The sequence below is a fragment of the Bubalus kerabau genome, chromosome 4 (assembly GCF_029407905.1).
Source record: "Bubalus kerabau isolate K-KA32 ecotype Philippines breed swamp buffalo chromosome 4, PCC_UOA_SB_1v2, whole genome shotgun sequence".
Classification (NCBI taxonomy): Eukaryota; Metazoa; Chordata; class Mammalia; order Artiodactyla; family Bovidae; genus Bubalus; species Bubalus kerabau.
Genome location: NC_073627.1, coordinates 19,742,983 through 19,761,602, shown reverse-complemented (window position 1 = coordinate 19,761,602; position 18,620 = coordinate 19,742,983). Strand labels below are relative to the sequence as shown.

At 44.6% G+C, this 18,620-nt stretch overlaps 1 protein-coding gene and 1 long non-coding RNA gene across 6 annotated transcripts in view; one reads left to right on the top strand and one right to left on the bottom strand.

Moving 5' to 3' along the window:
- Positions 1-4,745: 4,745 nt before the first annotated feature.
- Positions 4,746-18,620, top strand: part of DBF4B (DBF4B-CDC7 kinase regulatory subunit) — a 33,772-nt gene continuing 19,897 nt past the window's right edge. For 4 of the 5 annotated variants that reach the window (XM_055575690.1, XM_055575691.1, XM_055575688.1 and 1 more), the window contains exons 1-3: positions 5,083-5,287; positions 15,344-15,498; positions 17,493-17,678. In XM_055575690.1, the coding sequence (XP_055431665.1) occupies positions 5,083-5,287; positions 15,344-15,498; positions 17,493-17,678 (546 nt within the window). Of the gene's footprint in view, positions 4,796-5,082; positions 5,288-15,343; positions 15,499-17,492; positions 17,679-18,620 lie in introns of those variants that run through there. The other variant, XM_055575692.1, reaches the window with a different exon arrangement.
- LOC129648904 (uncharacterized) lies at positions 5,221-18,594 on the bottom strand. Its single transcript, XR_008712917.1, has 3 exons — positions 18,457-18,594; positions 10,876-11,019; positions 5,221-5,350 (listed from the first exon to the last, which is right to left on the bottom strand). It is a non-coding gene; the product is annotated as an uncharacterized LOC129648904 (long non-coding RNA).

Below are 18,620 nucleotides of genomic sequence, written 5' to 3'. Positions count from 1 at the left end.
CTCCAGTATTCTTGCCTGGAGAATTCCATGGACAGAGGAGCCTGGCAGGCTGTAGTCCATGGGGTCACAAAGAATTGGACACAACTGAGTGACTAACACACATATTAAAAGCTACCTTTTTCTGTTCACAGACTTTGCTAAACACATCTTTAATCTTTAAAACCTCACTGCCTGGTAGTAATATAATCTTCACTTTACAAATAAAAAAAAATGAAGATCAGAGAGATTAATTTTTTTTCACTCATTTAACAACATTCATTAAGAATGTACTACCTTCTTGGGACTTCTCTGTTCGTCTGCTGCTAAGACCCCATGCTCCCAATGCAGCAGGCCAGAGTTCAGTCCCTGGTCAGGAAACTAGCTCCCACATGCCACAGATAAAGACCCTGAAGATCTTGTGTGCTGTAATTAAAACCTGGCACAGCCAGATAAATAAGTTTTAAAAAAAAAAAAAAAAGAATCTACTACATTCTTACTTCGGGGATATAGCAGTGAGTAAAACAGAAAAGGTCCTTGTTCTATAAACTTAACCTTCTAGGGGGGAAATATAGACCACAAACAAGTAAAGTACCGTTAGGTTGAGCAGTCCAGAAGTCCTATCTGAAAAAACATGAGATTTGATCTGGTGCCTAAAAGGAAAGAGACGATCTGGGAAATGGACCCATTAGTGCAAAGGTCCTAAGGCAGGAACGAGCTCGGTTTGTTCAAGACTCAGACAAGTGTGGTCTGAGGAGCAAACTGGGAAAGCCGCTGGCTACTGGGAGTTTTTGAAAAGAGGAATTTGATCTGATTTTGTCAATGAGGATAAGGTAAGTTCTGGTTTTAGGCCGTTTTCGTTTTTGATTTTTGGCCGCACAGCTTTTGAGATCTGAACCCAGGCCCTGGGCAGTGGAAGGCCGGAATTCTAACCTCTGGATGGCCAGGGAATTCCCTCCCTTTTACATTGTTTAAAATGGAGACTCCCAAACAGCTTTTTTGTTTATGTGTATATTTGTTAATCTATTGCTGTGTAATAAATCACCTCAAAATTTAGGGACTTAAAACAACATTAATCATTTATTTTCTCAGTTTCTGTGGGCCTGCAACTTAGGAGCAGCTTGACTGGAATTTTTCTGACTTGGGGTCTCTTGTGAGGTTGCAGTCATCTGAAAGCTAAGCTGATACTGAAGGATCTACTTGCCAGATGGCTCGGTCACAGATGGGAAAGTCAGGACCAGCTGTTGGCAGGAAGCCTCAGTTCCTCTCCACAAGGAGCCTCTCCACAGGCATACTTGCTTGAGTGCCCTCATGTTATGGCAGCTGGCTTTCCCCACATCAGGCATCCAAGAAAGAGCAATGAAGATATTGAGATGTCTTTTATGACCTAGCCTCCAGAGTCACACATTGTCACTTCCTCAATACTCTATTGGTACAGGGGCTCCCCAGTGGCCCAGTGGTTAAGAATCCATGTGCCAGTGCAGGGTGGATGGGCTGGATCCCTGGTCTGGAAAGATTCCACTTGCCACAGGGCAACTGGGCCTGACTGCCACAACCACTGAGCCTGTGCTCTAGAGCTTGTGTTTCACAATAAACAAGCCTCCACAGTGAGAAGCCTGCACGCCGGAACTAGTGAGTAGCCTCTACTCACCGCAACTTGAGAAAGCCTGTGCAATAATGAAGACCCAGCACAGCCGAACATAAATAAACAAATATTTTAAAAAATACTCTATTGGTATATAGCCTTACTGGATGTGAGTATGACTATCAGGAGGGCTTCCCTGGTGGTTCAGTGGTCAAGAATCCACCTGCCAATGCAGGAGACTTGAGTTGGATTCCTGGGTCAGGAAGATCCCCTGGAGAAGGAAATGGCAACCCACTCAAGTATTCTTGCCTGGGAGATCCCATGGACAGAGGAGCCTGGTGGGCTACATTCCATGGGGTTGCAAAAGAATCAGACAAAATTTAGCAACTAAACAATGACTCTCAGGAGTCAAGGATAGTCATTGCAGGCCATCTTCGAGACCAACTACCACCACGTGGGTATCTTTAAATTTGTACTAATAGATATATTTTATGTATTTGAGTATATACTTATAAAATCATACTTGATATTTACCATATTAGAAATTAAAACAAGTTTAAAATGCATTTATTCATTTAAAAATAAGCCCACTGTGTGTTAAGATAAATGATGCATTTTCTTAAGCACTTAAAAAAATTTTTTTGACAGGTACACACTATGATATTTTTAAATTTATTTTTGGCTGTGCTGGATCTTTGTTGTTGCATGTTAGCCTTCTCTAGTTGCGGAGAGCGGCGGCTACTCTCTAGTTAAAGTGCACAGACTTCTCACTGAGGTGGCCCCTCTTGTGGAGCACAGGCTTTAGGCACACGGTTTCAGCAGTTGCAGCGCCCAGGCTCAGTAGTTGTGGTGCAAGGACTTAGTTGCTCTGAGGCACGTGGGATCTTCCCGGATCAGGGATCAAACCCATGTCCTCTGCCTTGGCAGGCGGATTCTTATCCACTGCACCACCAGGGAAGTCCTAATGATGCATTTTTAATGGAATTAAAAGAGTGGCATTATTTTACATTTCTGCAAATCTTTTAAATATCTGATATAATGAAAAAATGCTAGATTCTCATTTTTGCTTTTGCATACTCTACTGAATATTCATGACACAATGAAAGCAAAAGTGAATAATGATGTTAGTATCATTGTAAAAACAGTTTTGACCTCATGGAACCTTGTGAAAGGGCTGAACCACACTTTGAGAAACTTGAGCTAGATTCTGGTTGTTGTGGTTTAGTCACTAAGTTGTGTCTGACTCTTTGTGACCCCATGAACTGTAGCCCGCCAGGCTCCTCTGTGGGATTTCTCAGGCAAGAAATAACAGGAGTAGATTGCCATTTCCTGCAGGGGATCTTCCCGACCCAGGGATCAAACCCTGCATGTCTACTGCATCGGCAGGCAGATTCTTTACCACTGAACCACCTGGGAAGCCCCAGGTAATAAATGATGCCCAAATCTCAGTAGCTTACAACAACAAAGGTTTATTTCTTGCTCATGCTACCTGGAGAAGGAAATGGCAACCCACTCCAGTATTTTCACCTGGAGAATTCCATGGACAGAGGAGCCTGACAGGCTACAGTTCATGGGGTTGCAAAGAGTCGGACACAACTGAGCGACTGTCACTCATGCTACATGTCAGTTATGGCTTGCCTATGCTTGTTGCAAGTCTTCACCAAGGAACCCATGTTGACAGGGTACCCTCTGGCTGGACATTGCTAGATAAGGGAAAAGAGAACTTGATAAACCAGCCTGGCTTTTAAACTTATTCTTGGAAGTGATGTGTCACTTGTTTTCTTTTTTTCCCATCAGCCAAAGCAAGTCACGTGGCCAAGTTTGTGTTCCCCAGGAACTCAAATCTGCAGGGAGAGGCCCCACTGGAAGGGATACAAGGTGTTTGTGGTATATACACTTCTACCATGGGTTTAATGAATAATGCTGGTTGCTCATGGAAAACGGATTATATTGGGAAGAGGTAGAAAGCTATTTAAGTGTAGAAATATGTTAGGAATTAACTGCAGCACTTTGGGCAAGAAATTGGTGGCTGGGTCTGATTCAAGAGGTACTTTGGAATTGGTAGAATTTGTTTTGGGAGCAGGGTGGGGATAAGGGAAAGTTCTGAAAGATAACTTAAAGTTTTTGTTTTTTAATTTTTAAAAAATATAACATAGGTTTGAACTGAGTGGATAATGAGATAGGATAAGGATAGGTGAGGAGGGTTTTTTTTGGCAGGGGGCAGTGGAACAAATGTTGAACTTGTTAAGCCTGAGTCTTCACCTAAATGGAAATGTCCAGTAGATACTTGACCATATGTCTGGAGATCTGGGGATAAGTCAGAACTCAGGCATTAACGTAGAGCTGAATTTTAAAGTTATGGAGTTGGAAGAGATCCCCTTGGGAGAAAGTGTTACTAGGGAAGAGAAGAGGGCTAAAAGCTAAAGCCTTGGTGCACACCAACATTTATAAGTGGAACTGGCATTGGATCCAGCAAAAGAGATGGAGAAGGAGCCCATTGAGGTAAGGTGAAAATGGGTAGAAATGGAAGCAAAAGGAAGAAAGTGTTTCAAGAAGAAGGAAGTAGTATGTTTCAATGTTCTATAAGTCAGCTAGGGGAAAATGGAAGTCACAGTTGGCTGGGTAAGTACGGTTTTGATGGAGAGGTGAGAATCAAGCTCTAATCAGGTGAATTGAAGAAAACATGTAAGTGAGGAATGGAGACACCACTTTTGAGAATTTTTTTTTTTTTTTGGTTGGGTGGATAAGTAGAAAATGAAGGGAGACAAAGATGTGAAGACGAAATTCTATGTATGTGAAATCTTTATGTAAACTGTAAACGCTCTATCTATAAGCGTTAGGTTTGTTATTTATTATTGAACCCCTAGGAATTTCAAACTAGCTCAATGTGAAGAATCACTAAGACGCTACTGCTAGTCCCCAGCTCGCTGGCTATTAAACCTCAAAAGATCTCAAGCCTATGAAAAGTGGACAGATGAAGAGACAGAAAGAGCAGAGTGAAAAAATGAAGGGCAAGAGAGAGGGCGGCCTAGCTAATATTGTCCTCCGAGGGCCTCCGTATGGCAGTCTCACAGCTCTTACGTAATTTTAGGGGCGGGGCCAACAGGAAATTTAAACCGAACCCGCGGCCGAGGGTGCCTAGAGAATATGCTGTAGTTGCGGAGAAGCATTCGGTGCACGGGAGCTTGAAAGAGCCCATGGAGCTCACGATTGGGATACGGCGGCCTTGAAGGAGTACGGAGACAGGGAAAGAGCAGAGAATTGGAGGAGGGATCCGGGAAAGGGTACGGATGCCGAAAGGGGGAAGGAGGGATAAGAAGGAAGGTGGAAAGGGTCAAAGGCGTTAATGAGGGGTTCGGGGTTGGGAAGTGGGCATAGGAATTGGGAAGCAGATAGGTTACGGGAGCTGGGAGGGTAGAGGGACCGGGGAGGGGTCATAGGAATTGAGAAGACAGAGGTCTAAAGGGGCAGAGGGAGTGGGGGAACAAGAGTCTGGAAGGAGGCGCGGGAGTTGAGAGGGGATGTGGGTTGGGATGGAGTTGAGTCTTGGAGTTCCCGGGAGCCTCGATGGAAATTGTGCAGGACTTGGGAGGTTGGAGGAGGGGATGATGGAGGGTCGAAGATTAGTGGAGGTGGTTCACCTGATGTTTTGTCCTTTTTCAGTCAACGATCGCCTTCAACTGGAGAGTTCAATGGATGAGAGTAAGCTACGGGCTCCGGACCCAGGTAGGTAACAGGGCAGTTAATGAGGGTTTCGAGGTCCCAGTTGGTACTCCTGCCCCAGAGTCTCTTGGGAAGAAAAGGCCGAGAAATGTTATCTCTTGGGGTTTTCTAGTTACTGTGTGTGTGTGTGTGTGTGTGTGTGTGTGTGTGTTGGGAGGGGGTTGTTTGTGTTGAGGCATGTCATGGATCGTTAAGGAATTCATGATAAAGGTCAAACAAGAGTTTTCTCTCTGATATTATGAGCAGATGGAGAGTCAGGATGGAGTAACTTATTAAACCTATATTCATGGTTACTTTTACCATAAAATTCTTAAATTTATTGATAAACTTAAAGAGCCCCACCCAATTAGATAAGTATTTCAGCACTAGTCACTTCCCTCAGTGCTCCCCTTTGCCCTCTTAGTATCATCTAGTTTGAGTTCTGGATTTTTACAGATATGCCATTTCATTGTTGCCTTTTAAACGGTGATATATTTCACTAAATTATTTACTCTCCCTTCCCATATGGTGTTGCTTTCTTCTAGCTCTAGTTCTCTTTTGGCTGATGAACTTCCTCCAAGCATATTTTCAAAAGGGGGCTTTATGTGATAAACTTTTTGAGGCTTGTATGCCTAAGAACATCTTTATTTCACCCTTATATTAAAGTTTTTGAGTCAGTTTTTTTCCCTTCAACACATTGAAAAGTGACAGTGGTCTCTTCTTGCTAAAAAGTAGATGCTGTTGAGAATTGATGTCAATCTGATTCTTGTTCCTTAGTGTATAACCTGCTTTTCCCTGTAGAAGATTTTAGATTATTCTCTTTGTATTTGTTCTTAAAATTCACAATAACATAACTGTGTTAATTTTAGAGGGTTTTAGTTTTCATAAGAATAAAGATACAAGAATTGAAAACATGCAGGTAAAGAAGCAACAGTTAGAACCAGACATGGAACAACTGACTGGTTCCAATTTGGGAAAGGAATATGACAAGGCTGTATATACAGAGAACATCGTGCAAAATGCCAGACTGGATGAATCACAAGCTGGAATCAAGAATGCCAGGAGAAATATCAACCTCAGATATGCAAATGGTAACACTCTAATGGCAGAAAATGAAGAGGAACTAAAGAATCTCTTGATGATGGTGAAAGAGGAGAGTGAAAAAGATGGCTTACAACTCAGCATTCAAAATACTAAGATCATGGCATCTAGTCCCTTACTTCATGCCAAATAGAAGGAGAAAAAGTGGAAACAATGACAAATTTTATTTTCTTGGGCTCCAAAATCACTGTGGACAGTGACTACAGCCATGAAATTAAAAGATGCTTGCTCCTAGGAAGAAAAGCTATGACAAACCTAGAGAGCATATTAAAAAACAGAGACATTACTTTGCTGACAAAGGTCTGCATAGTCAAAGCTATGGTTTTTCCAGTAGTCATATAAAGATTTGCGCGTTGGACTGTAAAAATGGCTGAACACCAAAGAATTGATGCCTTCAAAGTGTGGTGCTGGAGAAGACTCTTGATAATCTCTTGGACTGCAAGGAGATCAAACCAGGCAATCCTAAAGGAAATTAACCCTGAATATTCATTGGAAGGACTGATACTGAAGCTGAAGCTCCAATATTTTGGCTACTTGATGCAAAGAGCTGACTCATTGGAAAAGACCCTGATGCTGGGAAAGATTGAAGGCAAAAGGAGAAGGGGGTAGCAGAGGATGAGACAGTTAGATAGCATCACTGACTCAATGGACATAAATTTGAGTAAACTCCATGAAATAGTGGAGGACAGAGGAGCCGGGCATGCTGCAGTTCATGGGGCTGCAGAGTCAGACACGACTTAGCAACTGAACATCAACTATTCATCTGCAAATGATTGTGCACATTACTCTGTTTTTTAAAAAATTCTTATTTATTTATTTTTGACTGCACTGGGTCTTCTTTTCTACTCAGGCTCTTTCTAGTTTTGTCCAGGAGGGTCACTCTAGTTGCCATGCACTGGCTTCTCATTGCAGTGGCCTGTCCTGTTGCAGAGCACGGTCTCTAGGGCAGGCGGCCTCTAGAGCACAGGCTCAATAATTGTGTCTCAGGCTCAGCTGCTCCAAGGCATGTGGGATCTTCCTGGATCAGGGGTCAAACCCCTGTCTCCCGCATTGGCAGGTGGATTCTTTACCACTGAGCCACCAGGAAAACCCTAGCTGGGATTACTTTTTAATGTTAATCTCTATTGGGTGATGGGGGTAGTGGGTTCTTAATCCACATGACTAGAATGAATTTGAACTCCAGTCTCTTGAGAGGCTTGTACTTTGGATTCTCAGTGAAGATTTTCCTTTCATGTGGAGCCCAGGCTAAGGTAGGCAGTATTCCTTTTTTGTCTTTTCTAGTGGATGGATTATTTTCTGGCTTCCCTTTTCTCCTAGATTCATGCAGGAGTTCCCAATCCTCGCTCCCCACTTTAGGCTTGCACAAGACCTCATCTCCACGGCTCATGTGGCTCTTCAGTCTCAAGCTCTTTGCTTTTAAGTCCATAGACTCCCTCCCTCAGGGCAGTCAGCATTCGCTTTCACCACTGTGGTTTTCAACTTTCTCATCATGTGGAGCACTTTTGTTGTCTTCTTACTAATTTTGTGGACTTAGCAGTTAGATAGGATTGGTATTTCTATTTCAGCTGGTATTTTTAGACATTTGTGTTAAGGAGGGCTTTTAGGTAACCTCTCCAGTATTACCTGAAATGAAGCCAAAATCCTCTCTTTCTCTTCAGCATCCTGAAATTTCATGAATAGTGTGCCATGGGACTTTTTTCATTCATGGAGCTAGCACTTGGTGGAAACTTTCAATCTGGAGGCTCATGTTCTTTATTTCCTTTGTGTGGATTACCACATTTTATCCATTCATTAGTTGATGGACATAAGAGTTTTCTGTTTCCTGGCTATTATGAACAATACTGTTATAAACATTTGTTTCCAGGTTATCATTTTTTTCTTGGAATGTATACCTAGAAGTATAATTGCTGGGTCCTATGGTAAGTTGGATGGGGAAACAGTGGAAACAGCATCAGACTTTATTTTGGGGGGCTCCAAAATCACTGCTGATGGTGATTGCAGCCATGAAATTAAAAGACGCTTACTCCTTGGAAGAAAAGTTATGACCAACCTAGATAGCATATTAAAAAGCAGAGATATTACTTTGCCAACAAAGGTCCGTTTAGTCAAGGCTATGGTTTTCCAGTGGTCATGTATGGATGTGAAAGTTTGACTGTGAAGAAAGCTGAGCACCGAAGAATTGATGCTTTTGAACTGTGGTGTTGGAGAAGACTCTTGAGAGTCCCTTGGACTGCAAGGAGATCCAACCAGTCCATCCTAAAGGAGAGCAATCCTGGGTGTTCATTGGAAGGACTGATGCTAAAGCTGAAACTCCAATACTTTGGCCACCTCATGCGAAGAGTTGACTCATTGGAAAAGACCCTGATGCTGGGAGGGATTGGGGGCAGGAGGAGAAGGGGACGACAGAGGATGAGATGGCTGGATGGCATCACCGACTCGATAGACATGAGTTTGAATGAACTCCAGGAGTTGGTGATGGACAGGGAGGCCTGGTGTGCTGTGATTCATGGGGTCACGGAGAGTCGGACACAACTGATCAACTGAAGTGAACTGATGGTAAGTCTCTGTTTAACTTTGTGAGAAACTGGCAGACTTTCCCTGTTGGCTACACCATTTACATTCCCACCAACAAAGTATGAGGATTCCAGTTCTGCAGGTCCTCACCAACACTTGTTATTACCTGTCTTTTTTGTTAAAGCCATCCTAGTGCGTTTGGCATGAGACCCTATAGCTCAGGGTTTAGAGTGCTGGTCTTATAAACCAGGTGTCAGGAGTTCATATCTCCCTGGGGCCTGCTAAGCAACTCTCTTATTGGGCTTCCCTCATGGCTGAGACGGTAAAGAATCTGCCTGCAATGCAGGAGACCTGGGTGTGATCCCTGGGTTGGGAAGATCCCCTGGAGGAGGGCGTGGCAACCCACTCCAGTATTCTTGCCTGGAGAATCCCCATGGACAGAGGAACCTGGCCGGCTAAAGTCCATGGGGTCGCAAAGAGATGGACACGACTGAGGAACTCAGCACACAGACAGTCGGTTTGAAGTGGTATCTCTTTGTGTTTTCAATTTACGTTTTCCTAACAAGGCTAATCCGGAGAAGGCAATGGCACCCCACTCTAGTACTCTTGCCTGGAAAATCCCATGGACGGAGGAACCTGGTAGGCTGCAGTCCATGGGGTCGCTAGGAGTCAGACACGACTGAGCGACTTCACTTTCACTTTTCACTTTCATGCATTGGAGAAGGAAATGGCAACTCACTCCAGTGTTGTTGCCTGGAGAATCCCAGGGACAGGGAAGCCTGGTGGGCTGCTGTCGCTGGGGTCGCACAGAGTTGGACATGACTGAAGCGACTTAGCAGCAGCAGCAGCAGCAACAAGGCTAATCGGAGAAGGCAATGGCACCCCACTCCAGTACTCTTGCCTGGAAAATCCCATGGACGGAGGAGCCTGGTAGGCTGTAGTCCATGGGGTCGCTAAGAGTCAGACACGACTAAGCGACTTCACTTTCACTTTTCACTTTTCTGCATTGGAGAAGGAAATGGCAACCCACTCCAGTGTTCTTGCCTGGAGAATCCCAGGGACAGGGGAGCCTGGTGGGCTGCCGTCTATGGGATCACACAGAGTCGGACACATCTGCAGTGACTTAGCAGCAGCAACAAGGCTAATGACCTTGTGTATCTTTTCATGTGCTTATTGGTCATTGGTATACCTTTGGAGAAATGTCTATCTGTTGCTCATTTTTAAATGATTTTTTTTTTTTTTACTATTTGAAGTGTTTTTTAACTATTGTATTTTTTTATATCCCTTATCTTCAATTAATTATTTTATTTACCTGCTGTTCTTCTTTTATGTTTCTAGTAAGCTCCTTGCCTTCTTGAGATATTTATTATGCTTTAAAATTCTTCTTTCTGTCTGGTCCATTACTTATAACAGAAGGGCACCTATGCCAGAGAAAGCTTCTTTTATAGTACTTGCCTTCTTCGGTTGCCTCATATTTTCTTAGAAGCTAATGTTCCCTTGAGACTGCTAGCCACTCTAACTGATAATGTGCGCCTGGAAGGAAGATGCAAAAGCTTAGGTTCTGTGTTATGCTCCTCCTTTGAGTTCAGGGATTGGGGTTTGGTTAGAAGAGGAAAACCACCCTAAGGTGGGAAGCCCCTGGTTCCAGTGTGGGCTCAGTCACCACCCCCCTCTAATACATGTGTTGCCTTGTACTGCTCATTTGCAAGAGCTGCTGTTTTCCTTAAGTTGTAATTTCCTGATTCACCAAATGAATAGTGAGGAGGGAGGGAAGCTCATTTGTGCCAGCCAGCTCACTGACCTCCTTGACTTCACAACTCCCCTTGACCCTGACCTTTTGTTAACTGCTTCACACTCACACACTCATACTCACATACACTCACACTGCCTTGATGTTACCCTACTGTCTCTGGTCGGTGCTGGACTGCTTACCTGGCACTGGCTACAGGCGGGCAGGGGCCCACTGAGCACAACTAGAAGCCATTCTCCGGTCTCACCTTCCTGCGAGTCCTGGCACTCTTCCGCTTTAGGCTTGCTGTTCACCCAGCGCAGCACCGCCCTCACCCGCACGCCAGTGTCTGACTCTGCCATTCATCTCATCTAATTCCTTCTTTCTTCAGAGATTTCCCTAGGATTAGGTCCTGTGGAGAAAGTTGTAGGCCTGTGTGAATGTCAAAAGGGCTTACTCTGAGAAAGCCTTCTATACAAATATTGAATCATTATGTTGTATCCCCTGGAACTAATATAATGTTGTATGTCAGTTAGACTGCTCAATAAAAGGAAAAAGAGGACCTTCCCTGGCAGTTCAGGGGTTTAGACTTCACCTCCCAGTGCAGGGGTTGCCGGTTCAGTCCCTGGTTGGGGAGCTATGACCCCACATGGCTCACCTTCTGGAGAAGATGGCCTTAGGGAGGGACCCAGAATGGCTACAGTTAGAATAATGCCCTGGCCTGACATCCAGCTGGTATTCCTGGTATGGCTGGATCAGATGTTTCTGGCCAGTCTCCATCCTGAGTGCTTATTAAGTATTTGAATAACTCCTAAATACCATTACCTGACACCATTTATGATATTTTACGTATCCCATATGGACTGCCCATGAGAGTGGGTGTTTATTATTACCACTATTTCAGAAGTGAGGAAATAGAGACTGAGACATCCTAAGTAAGATTACTGTAAGTAAGATTATTTACTTAAGATTACATCCTAAGTAAGACTTAGGGTTACACAGCTAGTAAGAGATGGAAGCAGGACTCAGAACAAAGGCCTTTTCTGTTAAATGCCAAGCTGACTTTCCAGTTTTCGGTCTCTAAATACCTAGGACTCTCAGGAAAAGGGAGGTTTACAGGAACAGAGGGTGAATGCTTGAAGGTCAGATGCTAGCTGAGGATGGGAAAGCAGGATCTAGTTTAAGCATTATGGAAATGTACAGATGGGACTGCAGCCATGAAATTAAAAGATGCTTACTCCTTGGAAGGAAAGTTATGACCAACCTAGATAGCATATTCAAAAGCAGAGACATTACTTTGCCAGCAAAGGTTCGTCTAGTCAAGGCTATGGTTTTTCTTGTGGTCATGTATGGATGTGAAAGTTGGACCGTGAAGAAGGCTGAGCGCCGAAGAATTGATGCTTTTGAACTGTGGTGTTGGAGAAGACTCTTGAGAGTCCCTTGGACTGCAAGGAGATCCAACCAGTCCATTCTGAAGGAGATCAGCCCTGGGATTTCTTTGGAAGGAATGATGCTAAAGCTGAAACTCCAGTACTTTGGCCACCTCATGTGAAGAGTTGACTCATTGGAAAAGACTCTGATGCTGGGATGGATTGGGGGCAGGAGGAGAAGGGGACGACAGAGGATGAGATGGCTGGATGGCATCACTGACTTGATGGACGTGAGTCTGAGTGAACTCCGGGAGTTGGTGAGGGACAGGGAGGCCTGGCGTGCTGCGATTCATGGGGTCGCAAAGAGTCGGACACGACTGAGTGACTGATCTGATCTGATCACATGTAAGTCAAACATCTCTTCCCAAGGACTTCCTTGGTGGTGCCGTGGCTAATACTCCAAGCTCCCAATGCAGGGGGCCTGGGTTCAATCAGTGGTCAGGGAACTAGATCCCACATGCCACAGCTAAAGATCCCACCTGACGAAACTAAGACCCAGTGCAGCCAAATTAAAAAAAAAAAAATCTCTTCCCCAAGTAGTTTTTGGTCTAATGGAGTGAGTAAACAAGAATATGAAGCCAAAAATACTAGAAGTACAGATAATAAGTAATTTGTAACTCAGAAAAAGAAAAATAGTATCTCATCAGGGCAAGCAGGGTTTAACTGAGGAGATCCAATTAAAAGCCTGACTGGATGGTAGGTAGGCGAGTTGCAGGAATTTATAGAATCAAAGTTTTGTAGAAAACTTTTAAAAATATCAGGTCCAGGGGCTTCCCTGGTGGCTCAGTGGTAAAGAATCCACCTGCCAATGCAGGAGACACAAGTTCGATCCCTGATCTGGGAAGATCTCACACGCCTCAGAGCAACTAAGTCCGTGCCACACAACTATTGAGCCTGTGCTCTGGAGCCCGGGATCTGCAACCATTGAGCCCATGTGCTGCAACTGTTGAAGTCCACATGCCCTAGAGCCCGTGCTCCACAGCACGAGAAGCCACCGCAGATAGTGTCTGTCCTCTTAGTTTTGTCAGGCTCATATGTCTGTTTACTCTCTCCTTTGGGTCCACCTCTGACTTCATTGGAGAAGGAAATGGCAACCCACTCCAGTGTTGTTGCCTAGAGAATCCCAGGGACGGGGAGCCTGGTGGGCTGCCATCTATGGGGTCGCACAGAGTCGGACATGACTGAAGCGACTTAGCAGCTGGACTGCAGCACGCCAGGCTTCCCTGTCCATCACCCACTCCTGGAGCTTGCTCAAACTCATGTCCATCAAGTCGGTGATGCCGTCCAACCATCTCATCCTCTGTCGTCCCCTTCTCCTCCTGCGTTCAATCTTTCCCAGCAACAGGGTCTTTTCCAATGAGTCAGTTCTTTGTATCAGGTGGCCAAAGTATTGGAGCTTCAACTTCAGCACAAGTCTTTCCAATGAATATTCAGGACTGATTTCTTTCAGGATTGACTGGTTTGATCTCCTTGCAGTCCAAGGGACTCTCAAGAGTCTTCTCCAGCACCCCAGTTCAAAAGCATCAATTCTTCGGCACTCAGCTTTCTTTATGGTCCAACTCTCACATCCATACATGACCACTGGAAAAACCATAGCTTTGACTAGACAAATCCTTGTCAGCAAAGTAATGTCTCTGCTTTTTAATATGCTATCCAGGTTAGTCATAGCTTTTCTTCCAAGGAACAAGCATTTAATTTCATGGCTGCAGTCACCATCTGCAGTGATTTTGGAGCCCAAGAAAATAAAGTCTGTGACTGTTTCCATTGTTTCCCCATCTATTTGCCGAGAAATGATGGGACCAGATTCTATGACCTTAGTTTTTTGAATGTTGAGTTTTAAGCCAGCTTTTTCATTCTCCTCTTTCACTCTCATCAAGAGTCTCTCTAGTTCTTCTTCGTTTTCTGCCATAAGGGTGGTATCATCTGCATACCTGAGGTTATTGACATTTCTCCCTGCAATCTTGATTCCAGCTTGTGCTTCATCCAGCCCAGCATTTCTCATGATGTACTCTGCATATAAGTTAAATAAGCAAGGTGACAATATACAGCCTTGACTTACTCCTTTCCCAATTTGGAACCAGTCCATTGTTCCATGTCTGGTCTTAACTGTTGCTTCTTGACCTGCATACAGATTTCTCAGGAGGCAGGTCAGGTGGTCTGATATTCCCATCTCTTTAAGGATTTTCCACAGTTTGTTGTGATCCACACAGTCAGTGAAGGAGCAGTAGATGTTTTTCTGGAATTCTCTTGCTTTTTCTATGATCCAATGGATGTTGGCAATTTAATCTCTGATTCCTCTGCCTTTTCTAAATCCAGCTTGAACATCTGGAAGTTCTCAGTTCACATACTGTTGAAGCCTGGCTTGGAGAATTTTGAGCATTACTTTGTTAGTGTGTGAGATGAGTGCAATTGTGCGATAGTTTGAACGTTCTTTGGCATTGCCTTTCTTTGGGATGAAAACTGACCTTTTCCAGTCCTGTGGCCACTGCTGAGTTTTCCGAATTTACTGGCATATTGAGTGCAGCTATCAGGGCTTCCCTGATAGCTCAGTTGGTAAAGAATCTGCCTGCAATGCAGGAGACCCTGGTTTGATTCTTGGGTTGGGAAGATCCGCTGGAGAAGGGATAGGCTACCCACTCCAGTATTCTGGCCTGGACAACTGGGGTTGCAAAGAGTCGGACACAACTGAGTGACTTTCACTTTCACTTTTTAAATTAATTAATTAATTAATTTGGCTGCCACTGGATCCCTATGGCATGTAGGATCTTAGTTCCCCAACCAGGGATTGAACTGGTGTCCCTTGCATTGGCAGGCAGACTCTTAATTACTGGACTACCAGGGAAGTCCTGATAGTTCATTGGTTTTTATTGCCAAGTAGTATTCCATCATATGAATGTGCTGCATTTTGCTGTTTTATTCACATTTGAATTGTTGCCACTTTGGGGCTACAGTGAGTAATGCTGCTATGAACTTTATCTGGATGTATGTTTTCATTTCTCCTGGGAGTATGCCTAGGAATTGGATTGCTGAGTCTTATGTTAACTCTATACTTGACCTTTCAAGAAACAGCGGCACTGTTGTCTAAAGTGGCTGCACCATTTTACATTCCAACATCCATGTATGTGGATTGTGTTTCTCTGCACCTGGGCTTCCCAAGGGCAGGAGCAGGAGTCTCGTGTCCACCTTGGTGGCCAGGGCCTGGCCAGGCACCACACAGGGGCTGTCGGCCGCAAAGGCTCCTTGACCCCCAGGGGTCTCTCTTACCTCAAGCTTTTCACTGTCTTCCCCTTTATTGTTGTCTTCTAGGAGCTCAGCTCACAGTTTCCAGTTGTCTGGGAAAATGCCAGAAGAGCTCACCAGATGCCAGGAGGCAGCCCTTTTCTGGAAAATCCTTCTACTTGGATCTGCCTGCCGGCAAGAACCTCCAGTTTTTGACGGGGGCCATTCAGCAGCTGGGTGGGGTAGGTAACCTGCTTCTCCCCTGTGGTGCCATGTGCCTTCATGGATTCAAGGGCAGGAGCTGGAGAAGGGTTCTGCCTGTGACTTCCAGGTATTTTCAGGGGTATCACTGCATTTTCCAAAGCAGCTTAAATGTAAACCATTTTTTAAAAGTAAAGATAATTTTTTTTTCCTAATTAGAAAAGTAATTTCTGTTCATTCTAGAAATCTGGAGAACTGAAACAGCAGAGTGGCACTGCTAAGGAGTGGACTTGTTGGGATAGGAGAAATGTGTGGCCATGAAATCATTTATCTTTTTGCCATATTACAGAAGGTAGACAGACATACTCCTTCAACCTATCACTTTAAAGATTTTTTTAAATTGTGATAAAATTTATATGACATAAAATATGCCTTTGTAATTGTTTATAGGTTCATTCTTCTTAATTTAAAAAAAGTTTTTTGTTTTTTTTTTTTTAAATTTTGGCTGCCATGGGTCTTTATTGTGGCACACAGGCTCAGTAACAGCAGCATGTGGACTTAGTTCCCCAATCAGAGATGGAACCCATGTCCCCTGCATTGGAAGGTGGATTCTTAATCACTGGACTACCAGAGAAGTCCCTGTAAATTAATTATTTTAAAATTCATGGACATTAATTACATTCACCCTGTTGTGTAACCATCACTCTCTGTTTCCCAAACTTTTATCACCCCAAACAGAAGCTCTGTAACCTTTAAGCAAGAACTTCCCTTTTCACCTCCCCCTACCTCCCCAGCATTCACATCTACATTATGTTTCTGAATTTGCCCATTCTAGATATGTGGTATCAGCGGGATCACTGATGTTGGTCCTTTTGTTTCTGGTTTGTTACACTTTAACATAAAGCTTTCAAGGCTCACCCATGCTGTAGAGTAGATCAGAGTTTCCTTTCTCTCTCATGACTGAATAGTGCTCCACTGTATGGACAGACCACATTTTGCTTATCCATTCATACGTTAATGGACACTCGGTTTGTTTCTGCATTTTAGCTATTATGAATAATGCTGCTGTGAACATGGGTAGACAAGTGTCCATTCGAGTCCCTATTTTCAATTCTGTTGGACGTATACCTCGGAGAGGAGTTGCTGGGTCGTGTGGTAATCCATGTTTAGCTTTTGAGGGACCGCAACTTCTTTTTTAAACCTAAGTGCCAGGTTTCTCTCGTCAGAGAGATCATCCATCCTTCCTTTCACAGGGTGCTGGGGCCGGCTGGTCCTGGCTCATGAGAACCAGTTGTTAACATCTCTTTCCACTCCCACATTAAGGGATGTCATATGGCTACCTTGAAATCAGCCCCAGTAGTATTTTACCCCACAGAAACCAGCAAACGCTACAAAGCAGGGCTTTTTTTTTCCCCCTTTCCCCCCAAGAGTCCGGCATTAAGCATTTGCCAGCTCACTACTGCTTATTTCCATCTTTTCTTCTTCCACCAGACATGAGTTGTGTCATTGTGTTTCCAGCACTGTTTTGGGTTTCTTAGGATGAGTCAGACCCTCTCAGTGTCATAAAGGGCTTGCAGGTAAGATGAGCAGACACTTACGCAGCTGAGTAATATCCAGAACCCAATTTTATTTCAGGCTCCTCTTCGTAGTGTGGTAAAGATGACAGATGCAGCATCTGGATGGCCCAGTGTATCTTCACAGCAAAACCATGGCTTAGCCAAGCTCCTGATCCTCCAGTCCCATCAGCGTGCTCTCTCTCTGGGCAAACCCTCACCAGTCAGATATTCAGAGCCCACAAGGCTCTGCTGGGAGGACTACAGTTCTGGAGTCAAGAACCTGTGTCCTGTACATAAACCTTATTATATTTTGGGATGATGTCTTCTTGGGGGCCCAGCACAGGATTGCATCTGGTCTATTTAAGGACATTAATTCTGCAGCTTCTGTGAGCCAACCTGATTTCCTTCCTCGACCTGTCAATATTGATGATTCTACTTCTGCCTTTTGGGTTTCAGCCACCTCTGTGATCTGGTTTCAGGTAATTGAGGGTTTTCTGAGCAAAGAAGTAAGTTACATCGTGTCCAGCCGCAGGGAGGCGAAGGCCGAGAGCAGCAGGACAAGTCACAGAGGCTGCCCCAGCCCCAGCGAGGTCACAGTGGACACACCGCCCGTGGCCAACCCAAAAGGCAGCCGTGCTAGGCCCGCACAGAAAGCCATGGACCCAGTAAGAACCTCGTGGGGCGGGAAGTGTGTGTCTAGTAAACGAAGGAAGTAGGCCTTTGTGAGCCCACTTCAACAGTTTCTGGTTTTAGTTTCATCTGGTTTATTTTAATCTCTCATTTGAATTCAGGGGCTGAAACTATCTTGTCACAGCTCTGGATCCACACACCTCAGTGACATGCCATCCCTATGCCCTCCCTTCTGTGATAAATATTCACTTTTCCTGGGACTTCAGAGTCTGAGATTCAAAAACAGTAGGGGAGGACTTTCCTGGTGGTTCAGTGGTTAAGAATCCACCTGCCACTGCAGGGTCCATGGGGTTGATCCCTGGTCCAGGAAGATCCCACATACCATGGGGCAACTAAGCCCGTGCACCTCAGCTACTGAATCTGTTTGCTCTTGAACTTGCGCTCTGCAACAAGAGAAGCCCACACACCACAGCTCGAGTAGCCCCTGCTTACCACAACTAGAAAAAGTCCACGTGCAGCACTGAAGACCAGCACAGCCAAAAATAAATAAACATTTTTTTAAAAAATAAGAAAAAGAAACAGTAGGGGAATAAACCAGAGAGGGCTTGTTAGGATTGACTGACACTTGTCTGCTGGGGAGTGTGAGCTTTTAAAGAGAGGTCTAAAAAAATAACAAAGAAGAAGAAGAGAGGTCTCGGGACCTTTGTAACACTTGACCTTGGGTGAATTCAAAATGCCCCTCCCCAGGCTTCAGGCCACCCAGGCTGCAGCTCCCTGTGAGTGACCCGAACCTGAGGATGGCTTTACCTTTACCTCTGGAAGGTTCTCCCAGCTTTCACTTCTGCCGCTGCTCAGCTGTCCCTGCTCCCAGGTTTCCGAGGGACATGACTCCCAGACATCCTGGCCAGCCCCTGTGGAAACGTGTGTTTGTGCACAGGTGGTCTCCACAGCTCCCCCATCGCTCCTTTCTTCCGCCA